At 41.5% G+C, this 14,121-nt stretch overlaps 1 protein-coding gene across 2 annotated transcripts; it reads left to right on the forward strand.

Annotated features, from left to right (window-relative positions):
• The first annotated feature begins 2,989 nt into the window (after positions 1–2,989).
• LOC124409837 (sodium/potassium/calcium exchanger 4) lies at positions 2,990–11,012 on the forward strand. Of its 2 annotated transcripts, none has more exons than XM_046887728.1 (8): positions 2,990–3,124; positions 7,064–7,237; positions 7,953–8,140; positions 8,435–8,672; positions 8,879–9,013; positions 9,273–9,488; positions 10,147–10,248; positions 10,410–11,012. In XM_046887728.1, the coding sequence occupies exons 1-8, from the start codon at positions 3,100–3,102 to the stop codon at positions 10,751–10,753; spliced, it is 1,422 nt and encodes a 473-aa protein (XP_046743684.1). In that variant the 5' UTR covers positions 2,990–3,099; the 3' UTR covers positions 10,754–11,012. The 2 variants fall into 2 exon arrangements, with proteins under 2 accessions (XP_046743684.1, XP_046743685.1); XM_046887729.1 differs by having other exon boundaries at positions 3,062–3,583.
• The last annotated feature ends 3,109 nt before the right edge of the window (positions 11,013–14,121 follow it).

The following is a 14,121-nucleotide window of genomic DNA, read 5'->3' on the forward strand; positions in this document are numbered from 1 at the left end:
CTTCGTCACCGCGCGGTTATACTAGTGCCGCGTCACGTGTATAACGTGTATAACGTGTATACACATGTACATGTATGTGTGTGTGTATATGTGTATATATATAGGTATATGTACATGCATACGTTACATACGTTCCGCGGAGTATAAGTGTAAGGTACTTATGTTGAGATTCACGTCTCCAGCGTTGCAGGATGAGGTTGTTGTGCGTAAACACGAGCGTCACTTGGAAAGGGAGGGAAAAAAGTGAGAATAAAATCACGAAGAATTATCGTTACAGTAATCCAGTAAAGTGCTTTTCAACTGGGTTGATTGATTACGCGGGAAAGTTTGCGCACTGCTTCTTTTTTTTTCCTCTTCATTTTTTGTCCCACCAGCTCGGTCTACATGTGACGATGCTGTTTGCAGACTGCAGTTGCAAGAGACACACCTCGTGAGCTGATTAAACAGTCCTGTATCACAAGTTATACCCTCGTTGAAACTGTGTAACTATGATTGCAACATTGTATGTACAGTACCTTACACTCGACTCGACTGTCAGGGACGAAATTAGAGCGGCGTATATCGGGCCCGTGTATAGCAGCTGCTTTCATGATTGCGAGCCTTCCACTTAAGAAGAACAATTATTGTATGAACGTGTGTCTGTGCGGAGTACACACCTTTGTCATAGAAAAATAAAACATTTTACTGGAGGAATGTGAAATTCGAAATATGAATAAACACGCTCACTCCTGTCGCGTATTGACGCTCTTTGACGAAAGGGGCGGGAGAAATTTAAGGGAGAATTTTTCTCGAACCTTTGTCATCTTCCTCGTGCCAAATGGCCTTGAGCATGGCCAATATTTTATGCCCTTTTTCAGCCGGGGGCACAAAGCTGGGTAGGTATGCAAAGTGCCCGAGGATTGCTGGCGTCCCTGCTCTTCTCGGTCCTGACGGTCTCTCGTTATCCTATTTTGTACTCAACATAATATCTACGTCAGAGCATGACCGTTTGACGAGACCGCGGGTGTTATCCTCCTCCTCCTCCTCCTACTCCTCCTCCTCTTCCTCGTTCGTCGAGCCCTTCCTCCCATCTTTGACGGACCCGTTGCACCCACACCATCGAGTGCACGAGTGCACGAGTACGAAGGAGGGAATTCGAACGTGTGAGCACGCGTCGAGCCGTGCATTGCATTACCACCACCTTGGCGTGGTAATAAACGTTGGTGGTTTTGCACTATACCGAATCTTTTGGATTCGTTAGCCAGTCCGGCAGGGCATCGTCTTACACGATCCCCGTTTTCAACGTAAGCTCGACGTGCGTGACGAGAGGTCACCTGAAGCTTCTCGAACCTCGAAAGCTCGAAAGCTCGCCGCGCCGGGTCGAAGTTTAATGGATCGTCGGGGTCATCGGTCATCTGGATCGATTCGAAGAATTATGACGGGCAGATAATGCAGATTTCTTTCGCAAGCTCGTCGCAGTTTTAACCAGTTTTTTAATCTCATATGTATAAGGAATTATTTGATGTATAGATCGGTATAAATTCAACCGACGAATTTTGCTGATGATGTGAACTCGAGGACCCTGGCGATGATCCTTCAGCCGGTGATAGGCAATGGAAACCGGTATATACAATTGGCAGACGTTATAATGCATCGGTTACCGGAATTTTTATCGTCCGATCAGATTGTTTTCCTGGAACGACGGTCGGTTATCGTCGAAATCACTCGATTCGGTCGTTGACCGTTAGATATGTAATTATATTATGCAATATTTCACACTAATAGCTTTACAATGATTGGCGATTATGATCGAGGCCTGTCAACCATAAGCATACTTACAATACGGATACGAATCCAGCTACTGGCTGATAAAAAAAAAAAATTCATTTCGTGTATTGTAATCATTAAAAATTTGCAACTAACACATTGCCACGCAGGGGATTTGCTTTGTGGAAAAATATTTGGTATTGGTAAGAAAAGTAAAAAAATTATGTTATGTTTGCTAAGGCAAACAAGGCAAAAGAACTTGTTTTTTCGACCGAAAGAAATATTCGATTGAAGAAAACAGTGATTGGGAACAAAAATTTATATCATACCAAGTGGAATGTAATTTATTCGAATTAGAAAAATATTTCTTTCGCCATACTCGATAAAGTCAACAAAATTTCATTTTTGTATAAATAGATGTGGGCAAAGTGTGGGTTGTGCTTTTCCGCCTACGTCGTTCAGATGCAAGAGTTAAAGCATTATACATGTATTCTTGTCAGAGAGGCCTGCAGAGAAGAGAAAAGATGGAGAAAAGAACAGCACCGATGATTTGTAATTTTTTCAGGCGTGGAATTTATTATTGAATTTATGTATTGTGTTTTGATTTACATTATACCCGTACTTTCAAAACAGATTAACTTCATTTTCACGTCATTTTTTAATAAGTTGAAAAGTAACTTAAAAGTTCAACATTTCAGTTATTCATGATGGAATTGCGATCTATTTCTGTTACCATTTTTGCATGTACGCTGCAATATAAATCAATCTTTAGATAGCAGCGGAACAATTGAAATTATCCTCAAAAAAATGTGCAATTCTTGACGCAAATCAACGAGTAAAGTATCTCAGAGATACGAAAATACCCGAAAAATCCTAGGCATTTGATCGTGTGACTCGATCGTAATGTCCAAAAGTTTTTGGGCCCTATTATCGTAAGATTTTAATTTGATTCCATCGAAGCCTTCGCCTGGGAATTTCGCCGCTACATTTTCCATACATCAAGTATGTATTACTCCAAACTGCCAAGTGCCAATACCAAAGTCACCGGCGGTGTAGAGGAATAAGAGAGTTTGATAGGCAGTTAAGTTTGGTTCGGTATCGTTCGATTTAGTTTGCGAAATTGGTGGATCCTCTCGCAGGGGTGGCCGGTCGGGAATTTAGATACGTATCCTACACACGTAGCTCGTAATGTGACAGAGCAGTTTCATGTTTTCTATGCCAGTGTAAAAGTTTGTATAGTATTGAATCGAGTCGACCAATGCGTTCGCTGGGAGGGGCAGACGATTCAACAAACGATGTCGGAGTTCGGAGTAATTGTTAATGTAGTATGTGTGTGACAACGGGATTGACAACATGGATACGTCTGACCTAGGAGGAGGTTGGTTCGAACTTTTTTAGAATATAAATTGTATATTGCGTAGAGAATTTCCGAGAGCTGCGTTATATTGAAGAAGATGTTTAACCTGGGATCGTTCGGCAAAGTAGTGTGATTAGTTTATTTGAAAATTTCGCGTCGATCGAATCCGAGCCCGGGACGAAGAAGCGCGTTAGCAGAGAGGAGCGCACGAGCACCGAACTAAAACTGCGCCGCTGAATGTTTCTCGGTTTGGTTCTATCACGTGTGCTGGTACATCTTGGAAACGATAAGCGCAAAAACGCTCTGATCGATGAAGAAAGAGATTGTGGTCAAGAAAGTGTCCTTCCTCTGCTGCAATCGACTCGAGTCCCGATTGCCCGATTTTCAAGCTACGATTTCGAACGCCATCGTAGGACCTACGAGGCAGGAGACGATTTTCTAGTTTCAACGAGAATTAATCTAGTCAAATGGGTAAAATTGGTAAGGGATGAACAAAATAAATCTATCTGTGCTGTGTTTGTTTGATTGTTTTGTTTACTTTTGTTTTTCGTCCTATTTGTTTCATCTTCAAATTTTCTAAATTTCTTTTCAAAATCTATACTCGACAATGTAACAAAACACACATCTTCGCAAGAAGGTTGCATCGCTCTACAGATCTTTGACAAAATTTAATCCCTCTCTGCTTCGACAAGTAATTTTGATAATAAATCTTACGAACATCATATTCTTCAACAGTTTTTACTTCACGTGTGTGCTAAATTTCCAAACTTTTCCACTGACGGAGTAATGCTTGAAGTGTCATCGAGCCGTCATGAATAAAAATGCGCTTGAATTAATTAATGCATCTAAACCAGTTTTCCAATTGCTGTAACTAACGCCCGGACCGTTTCTATATCTTTCTGCAAGAAAATCTAAATATCTGATTAATTTCATTTGAAGAATATATTTTCAAACCCGGGACCGATTTTCGCATCAGCGATTCTTCGTGTATCATCTACGGCCTGAGTGACACGAGCCACGATGACGATGGTCTCGCGAAATTTGACTATATAAGTTTTATGGCTAATAAAAAATATCAGTCGAATTAGAAAGACGCAAACGTTTCAAAATTCGCATTAACCATCGCCTGGTACGCATGTCGGCTGTTTATCGCACCCGCATTGTTCTCATATACGTAAGTACCGTGAGTAGAGCCGCGGTTGCGCACATACGAAAGGGATAAGTAAAAAAGAATGTGAAAAAAAGTAAACCAACAACGATGGAATAATGAGTAAATTACAATCGTCGGTTTGTTAGCAATAAAACCAGAGAGCCAAGTAGATCTATTAAACGATTAATTGAGCGGGAATTAAGAATAGCTTAAGATCCTAATAATTAAGAAGTGAGGAGCTGGTTGAGAGAGCGGTAGCTGGTGTTATGTGTTACGTGTTATACTATACCTACACTTCATGCGGCGTACATTAGACATGAATGGCATCTACTATGCTCGGCTGAATGAGAGCAATTTAACTTCTTTAGGTTGCTTAATCGGTAGGAAGTCACATCAGTCATGTAGGTATAACCTACACAAGTCATCCGAACATCAGGGTATCCGTACGTAGCGGTATGTACCTACTTATGCCCCGCACACGCACACGCACACGCACACGCACACGCACACGAAAACACGCATTCGCGCGCACGCAGACGCAGACGTAGAAAAGGCCCTGTAAGCTCCCCGTGCTGCAAGTCCGGGCACATCCAATGGCTCGGCAACCAGCTCGAATCGTCGGCGTCGTTATTATTTACTTATTGTTTATCCATTCGTTCGGCCGGTCCAATTTCCACGGCCGCTTCGCCGGAGACGAGGCGAACCGAGCGACTCACGATCAGCGTTGCTTATTCTCAGAAGAATCTGAAAATTTGAATACCATAGATGAAATATTTCCAATCTCTTATCTCTACCCACGCGACGACGCCAGAGACTCTCGAATTTCGAATCCCTTCGTGGTGTCCAATGGTCCTGGAAATGTTCTTGAATTTTGCTTGTCCCTTAAAATTCGTGGAGTTCAGGATATATCCTATTCTTAATGTCCTTGAGTAAACTGAAGATGTCCTGAAAATGTGGTTCAATTTGTTACGGACACCGTGCCTTTCACCTCGACTTCTCCCGCTAGGTGGCGTCTGGTTCCCGGAGGCGCGTTGCTTCGTCTACAAGAACGCGTTTATTCCGCAAACTTAAAAACGAAAATTACCCTCAAGCCACTATCGAGGGTAATTGATACTCGGTCGGAATAATTGCGCATCGCAGTGAGCGGACCTGAGAAGATTGCGACTTTAAACGAGCGTTCTCGTGTTCCTACCGATTATGGAGCTGGTCACGCGGCACTTCGCACGGCTAAATCGTGTCGTAGATGGTTTAGCTTTAGGCCTGAGCTGTACCTACGTTCGTACTCAATCTAGTCTCCTTTAATCGCGCTCCAAGCAACGGCTGCCAAGAGAGCTACACTTTGCGGTCGAGATGCTGAGGGAATAAATCCTTCTCAGGGCCTCTCGGAGCTTCTCCTTAAGCCTTGAGCTGGCATTCGACGGAGGTGGACGAGATTGGTTATTTTCGTTATCAGACGATAACGACCTATTCACAGCCTAATGCTTAACGGGGCATTACGTAAAACGGTGATATTTTACGGCTCTCCGCGGTGATGGGAGTGGTGCATCCGGAACATGGACCCGACTGGCCGTTAACAATATTATAATTACTTAGCGAACTACCGATCCTCGCCGACAGTTTCCGATGAAACGTTAACAATCTATGGCTCGCTGAGTACTACGATAAAATTAAAATGGTACCAGCCGTACCGTATAATCGTGAATGTACTCTGCGAATTGGGTCAATTGTACAGGCAACCTGGATTTTTTAGTATTAACGCGCTTTCTCTTACCTACCTGTACGGGATGAAAATTCTCAGACTTTTTATCAATCCAACGTAAGAATTATGCCTTGCATGACGTCTGCGACAGAATTGTATTAGCAAGGTGTGGACCTTTACAAGTCATTTCAAGTTCATAATCCTAGGGTTCGACAGGAAAAATTCAGATGGCGTCAAAGAGCGACGACTTAGGACGAAAATATAGTTTATAACTGCCAACGTATGATGTAAAAAATGTCAAAGTATTGTAGAGACGTTAGATTCCACATGCTGCCCTGCGATCCAAGGAATCATGGTCTAAATTATCGTCAATTTCAGACTTTTGATAATATTCTCACGCGACAGAGCTGAGGTGTTAAATGCGATTCGCACTAGCCGAGCTCCACACTATATATTGTACATGTAATTGATACGATAAGTTAATGAGATAACCAATAATGATAACGGGATCAAACGGCTCGACCGTTCGTAAGCACGCATTAGTGATTGTGGCAGGCTGTTCTGTTCACTTGTGATAATATCTTCTTCGTGTAATGGCCCGTTGCGAAAATTTCTGTGCAGTTATTTGGAGCATGAAATACTTATACGCAATTTCGCCTCAATTTCACTCAATTGTCGAATATACACGTGTTTGTACAAGCCGTGATGTGCACCACGCGATCACTTGAATTTGAAATATACCGTGTCAAGGTCGTGATCTCGTGTTAATGCAGGTTTCGTTTCACCGGAAAATTTTTACTCCACAAATGGCCGACGACGAAAAAATATCTAAAGTAATCCAGGCAACAAATATTATTCAACAATATTCCTTGGGAGGCAAAGTTGCTGCGACTTATGTCTCTTGTTTTTCTACACAATCACAATATTTACCAATCGAACCAACCGATCTTGACAATTTTATAGCCATGCACCATATGTCAGGCTGTGATTCATAATATTATATGCATTATACATGTATGTACAATGGATGTGAACAACAATTTTTATTCCATGATTATTCGATACAGCCTCGCAATGTCAAGGAGTAAAATTTTTCTCGGTTAATTTAAAGGTATCAATTGCACACCACCCGCAATCGAAGACTTCCCTTACGACCTCTTCAACGAGAAGCAACGCCAAGATGGTGCTGTGGTTGTTCACGTCATCGTCTCCCTGTACCTTTTCATCGCCTTAGCAGTAGTATGCGACAAGTTTTTTGTACCCGCAGTAGAAAAAATATGTCACGGTAAGCAAACGCTTATATACATATATATATATACGTTTTTTCGGCGCGGATCGTCATTGAACGATAAAGCCTTTGTCCGGTACTAAGATAACCCAATTTTAACTCAACAATAGAAAACGGAAGTCAGCGAAGACTGTCGGTAATTTCATAAATTGAAATTATTTTTATATGGACATATCTCCTCTCTTTTAACGTTTTATCCACCTAGTGTGACACAAATTTTCAAAGCAAACCTCGTACAGTCCATATAACCGTGGGTTACTCGTTTTCGTGCATGAATTTTGGTCAAATTTGGTACGTGCAAAAAGTAGCATCAAATTTCTTCAAATAACTTCTACAAAGCTGCGTTTTGTTCATTTTTTTTCTTAGTACCAAATAAAATTGATACTTTCAAATCGTAAGAGTGTAATAAAAAAGCGACGAGGTTTATTATTATGAACAGTATTGAATACAAACTTCTATCAAGAATCTTCTGTAATCAGGGTAGTAATTTTTTCTTCTCTTAACTATCAATTGAAATCGCTCGAAATCATTGATGAAATTTTATTTTTTTCCTTCGAATTTCGAAGAATTAATTTTTGAGATAACAGTGACACAATTTTACAATTCATTCAAAAACTTTGTCAGAAGTTACAAGTACGAGCTACTGGATCTGTTTGCGAAATTGTATCGCAAGCGTCCACCCACCAATTGCATGTCGGAATTATTGTTCCAGCACTTTCGATGTCGAAAGACGTTGCCGGCGCGACGTTCATGGCAGCGGCGACATCTGCCCCGGAGCTTTTCGTGAACGCTATCGGAACCTTCATCACTGAGGGTGACATTGGCGTTGGAACCATTGTAGGGTCGGCCGTTTTCAATATCCTTGCGGTTCCAGCTTGTTGTGGGATCGGAGCTGGAATGGTGGGTATAACGTGCCTCGTACCAATCCCCCCCCCCCCCCCCCTCACCCTCACCCTTACCCCAAATACCCCATCCTTCATCCCTTATCCGTCGATCCGCATTCCCCGTACACCTTCCCTACCTTTCCGCTACCATCGATCTAAGAGTTCCCCCTATAATTTCATTTCGCTTTACAACAAGTTCGGGATGTCATTCGACATTTCAGTTTCTCCGAGTCTTTCGAACATGGCTTACTGCTGAAAAGTGCGGGAACATAAAGGAAACATCCGATGTAATCTACGAGCTATTTTTCAGGTCGTTCCTTTGGACTGGTGGCCAGTGAGCAGAGACTGTCTCGCCTACGGTGTCACTGTGGCGATCTTGATCTGCATAATCCACGATGAAAGGGTCGAGTGGTACGAAGCTTTGACGCTGGTCCTCCTCTACATCGTCTACATCGCTGTAATGTACTGGGACAAGTCGTTCCAACGTTGTGCCAGGTTTCGTACGAAGAACAGTCAGCTCTCGTCCGAGGACAGTCACATACCTACAGGTGAGATGATTGCGCGACAATTTCATCAGCGACTTAACTTTGAAAAGAGAGCATCCTGCAGTCGTCCAAGGTTCACGAGGCGTCTAGGACCTTGGGCACAAGGGACCCGGAATCAATTGGCGGATGAAACTTGCACTGTTGTTGGATATGAAGGAGGAAAGAGGTGTGTAGGTACGTTAACTTGGTCAAATTCAATTTGTCCCCAGGAGATGCCGGCGAGCTTCACTTATCAAGACCGGATAAACTTCAACCGCCAGGAGACCGTGGAGAACAAATTGCGACGATCGAAGTCCCCCTTCAGAACGGAGGAACTAAAACACAGGAAGAGAACATTGAACCGGGTGAGTGAGGCCAATCCCACCTGACAGCGAACCTTGCGCCTGAAATTTTTTCATTTTTAGAGACAATCGAAATTCATCGACAATGGGTGAACCGAGGTCACGCAGGGTATCACACACAAAGATTGGAGACCGGTCATTAGCCCATATATAGCCGATCTAACGAACATAATACGGCTGAACGATTCTGGTCGTTTGATCGCACCACGTTGTAATTCGGAATTTGGATTCACAGACCAGAACCGCGTTCGATTTTTTACAGAATACGAATACGAACTGCTCGTTTGGCCGGCACGTGGTGGCTGGATAAGAAAGACTGCTTGGATTCTGACGTGGCCCATACATCTGGTCTTCATGTGCACCATACCCGATTGCGAGAAACCCAGGTTCAAAAACTGGTTCCCGATTACCTTTCTCATGTGCATCATATGGATAGGATCACTGAGCTACGTCGTGGCATGGATGATTACGATAATAGGTGATTATATATGGAAAAATATAGCGAATATGAAAAGTGGTGGCGTGATTGGCGTATTTAAGGTATTCCTGGCACAAACCCGAATATTTGAAAATTCACCGATTTTTGTCTGTAATAAAGTACAAACACATGCCATTGAGACAGTCCACAGAAAAATTTTAAGTTTTCAAAATTTAAAATTGCAACTTTAAAAATCGTCAATTTTATACAGTATTTTATGACGCTGACACGCGGTCACAATTTTATCAAACAATTTATAATTAACTGAATAATTCAAGATGTCTGATACAAATTGCCCTACGCGTATAAAAAATACTGAAAAATCCATAAGAACGATAAAAACTGGGGGTCACCAAATGTTTAAGAAAACTAATAACGATAAAACTTGAAAAACTGTCAGAAGAGAAAGAATTTTTGTAACCGCAACTTGTCAACGGTTATGTTTGATAGCACAGTTCACGAGAGATGATTGATTCCAGTTTGTCGTTAGATAGAATAATTAATTAAAACTCATTTTTATCAAGAGCCAGTCTAATTTGGTAACCATCGAGAATGGTTTTAGCCTACTTACGGGCCTGCAAAATACTACCCTCCGTTTAAAGATCACCTTAACCAACCCCATTTAATCCTCCAACCATACAATTTGTCATCCGTCCAGGGGACACGCTAAAAATACCGGATTCGGTGATGGGCATTACCTTCCTGGCGGCAGGAACCAGCGTTCCGGAAGCGGTATCCAGCGTGATCGTCGCTAAGCAAGGTAGTAATCCGTTGTTCCAATGCATGGAACAAACCTGTATGAATGTGTATGTGCTGTAGGTGAGACTAAATTGAGCCTCCCTAGAACAGGTATACGTACGTAAGCGAGAAAAAGAGGGTTCTGGTTCTCAGTTTTAACTAAAGTTTCGTGTAAACCTGCAGGACACGGCTCGATGGGAATCAGCAACTCAATAGGATCGAACACCTTCGACATTCTGCTATGCCTGGGCTTGCCATGGCTGATAAAGTCCTCCTTTTCGCCGACGCAGCCGGGCAAGCATTACATCAGCATAAACTCCGGCGGGCTTGAGTACAGCGCAATTTCACTACTCTCGACACTGATGCTCCTCTACATAGCGTTCGCCTCCAACAAATTTCAGCTCGACCGGAAGGTGGGTCGAGCCTGCCTCTGCATGTACGCGGTCTTTCTGATCTTGGCATCCCTTATCGAGCTCAACGTCTTCTTCAGGGTGAACCTCCCCACCTGCCAGAGGACGGTCAATTGATCGCCATTTTCTATCTTACACCCGTCGATCAACTTCATTTTCATAACATAGTTGTTATTATTATTATTATTATTATTATTATTATTAATATTAATATTAATATTATTGTTGTTGTATTATTTTCGTAAGTTTACGCAACCAAGCTTACGGGAGAAACACGTTTTAAGTGGAGGTGCTTATTATTGACTACATGAGATTTTTTTGTGTGTACAGTTTTAATGTTACGTAAACGAGGTATATTAAACAAACAAAAACAAAAGAATGACGGAGGTTGAAAGAAAAAAAAAAAAAATAACAAACAAACAAACAAACAAACAAGAAGACAAAAAACTACACAACAACAAAATAGAAAAACAGAGCATTTTATACGTTTGTCATGTAGCGTAATATCGAGTGTAGATCTATTGCATTATATTAAATTATAACACTTTATATATATTTAGTCATATATGTATATATATGTATATATGTGTGTGTGTATATATATATATACATGTATATGTATGTATGAATTCTTTACTTTAGAATGGAGATGAAAAAATTGAGTAAGAGAAAGAAAACAAAATTGAATCCTTATGCTTTTCTTCTATTCGGAAGAGTTGTTCGACCGCAAGTTCGGGGGGATTAAAATCACATCGTTTCACTCGCCCGAATTTCAAACTATATTCCTTCTTCACATATGGTAAAGTGGTCGACTTCTTTTCCTCCTCGTTCTTCCTCTTCCTCATCCCGAAGGACGAAAAGATATAGATAAGACAGCGTAACTTTGCCAAGGAACAAGAAGCGTGCTGTTTGGAGAAAGAGAGAGGGTATGAAAGAGCGAGATGGAAATCCAATAACGTGGATTCGTACGCCTCCAGGATTCGGAGTGTACGAGTATATGTAACTTATATTCTGGGCAAACTGCAAAGTTAGACCATCAGAGAATGCAAAAGTTTCGCGTCATTTGCCAAACGTATATACAAGCCTAACAAAAGTTCTGGATAAGCCTGCAGCTGTTCATTTTCATAATACTTTCTTGTAACAGTCAAATAATCGTTTGTTTATTGTTCAAGAATTTGGCAGCTTTTTTCTACACGTTTCAGAGCATCAACCGGAGAGATTATACGCTTGTTGCAAAATTATGTAAAAGCTGCGGGTTGAATAATTAACGAGAGTGACTCGACGTTTCGAATTTGTATCAAGCGTTCGAAATTCAGTGAAAAGTCGATACGGGCTTTTTGGAGTGAAAAATAAATTGCGCGAATAAATTATGTAGTTTATAATAAATGGAATTCACTTTGTGTAAGAATTTATAGTTCTTCTTTGTATTCAGTTCTGTCTTAATTTTCAAATCATACGGTGTATTGGAGATGTACAGCTGTGTTAAGAAAGATTCTCTTTTAAGGGCGAAATCTGTTTCACGTCCGTCCGGATCTGGGACAAGAAATACTTTGTTTTATTTAGTTACAAGGAGCGTGGCTCTGCAACCTATGTTACGTTTCTGCACGGAAAACAAGAAAACTAGAAGAACCGACGGTCGCCCCTTGGAATTCCTTCGTTCATTCAATTTCTCTGGCGTCAGTTTGTCTGGAAGCTACTTCTCCTGGCGCGGGACGAGCCATTACGAAGGAAGCGAGAGAGAGAAATTTGGTTAAAGCGGAAGGGTGAAACAGGGGAAATAGAAAAAACAAATAGTCGACGATGGATAGTTATGAAGGTCGAAATTACAATACCAAATCGGTATACGCGTTTGACGACGACTTCCAGATTTACCATACTTAGAATTGACATTAAAGAACTATAATATTCCAAAATTCCATGGTGTTAAGACTGAGGCTAATTTGAATAATTAATAAACTGTTTAAAATGAAAAACATAACTGCAACGGAAAAAATAGTTACAAAATCACCATAATGAATTGAAAGAAAATGTTAACCGACGGTGTTTCTTGTAGTTGTAAATCATTGTATATTAAAATTTCTATACTTTTACAAATGCGGTGTTAAATGCAATACCGAAAATATTTTATAGAAGTCCACACCATTTTGGTATTGATTTTAAAACCACTTGGCTTTAAGAGTCGAACGATTTACAACAATAATGTTCAATTTTATACTCAACGGTGTGGACTTTTATTGACACCGTGAATTTTATAACAGTGTACACCTGGATTCCACCTACGAGAATAAAGTGTGCAACATAAAATAGGGTCACCAGGATTTTAATAACGCGAGTCTTTGCCAAATGGGACAGCTCGGCGTTGCTTCTTCAAACCGGGTCGATATACTAGACGCATCTTTTCACCAAGAAGCCCTACACTCGACACCGTTTAAATACAGGAATTAAATCGTAAATTTGTTCGGTGGGTAGTTAAAAAATTCTGTGTAAAGTTGAACGTTGAAAGTGCAGAAATTAAAGAAATAGACATCAACGTTCCCGAGTCGAGACTCGGGCGTATTTTCGCGAATTCTCAAGAGAACGCGAGCATGAAAAGCTCGGCGTTAAATCTTTTCCTCGTGCAAATGGTAGAGAGAAATCCAGGCGGAGAGAGTGATGTAATCCGGAGCCGGTAAGAATTCCGTCCTCTTTTTACAAATCATAAATCCCGCGTTGATAAATGAAATGATCAATTTTTATCTCGTCATTTCCTCAGGCTCTCTCGCTTTCCTCTCATTTTCTTCGTCATCTTTGTTGCAAACTTTGCTGCCGTCCGCTTCCACCTCTTCCCTCCCCTCGCGCCTTATTTCCGTTCAATTGATCATCTCGCGACGACTTGCAAACTTGCAGATTACGCAGGTGAGTATAATCTATAGGCAAGAGGATTTGAAGTGGCGCTTCGCAGCAGCGATTTAAATGAATCCGGAAATTGAACAATGAAAACGAGTTTCCGTCAATCAATCGGAAAGTCATCAGGCAAATTATGTCCTTCGTAATTTCATTTCTCTGCGTCCACCTCGCCTATCGGGTGTCTTCTGTAAAACTAACTCGACGTTCGTCGCCTGCAACGGATAGGCAACCGAAGCAGCCACGTTTTGTATCACTACATGTTCAAATTGGCATATTCAATCATATTCATGCTTTCACTGGGTGTCGAGTTTCACAGATAACTCCCTGTAGGTATTACAGTTCCGCAGTCTCGTCGATCCTCATCCCACCGTCCAACGTCACGGCCATATTGCCCCACATTTTCTCTCGGGCACGTAGCCGCCCCTCCAGCTGCGTGCATGGCAATGAAATTTTAAGCTCGTCAGGTCGAACATGAAAATGCGGGGATGCGGCAGACCGACGACATCATAAAACGAATTTGTTGGTCTTGAGTGTCTCCAAAAGTGTTTTTCTGCTGGGTCGTAGAGTCTGATTCTCGGCTGAATTTCCCCCTCATAGTC

Source organism: Diprion similis, chromosome 8, assembly GCF_021155765.1.
Source record: "Diprion similis isolate iyDipSimi1 chromosome 8, iyDipSimi1.1, whole genome shotgun sequence".
In the NCBI taxonomy this organism is placed as follows: Eukaryota; Metazoa; Arthropoda; class Insecta; order Hymenoptera; family Diprionidae; genus Diprion; species Diprion similis.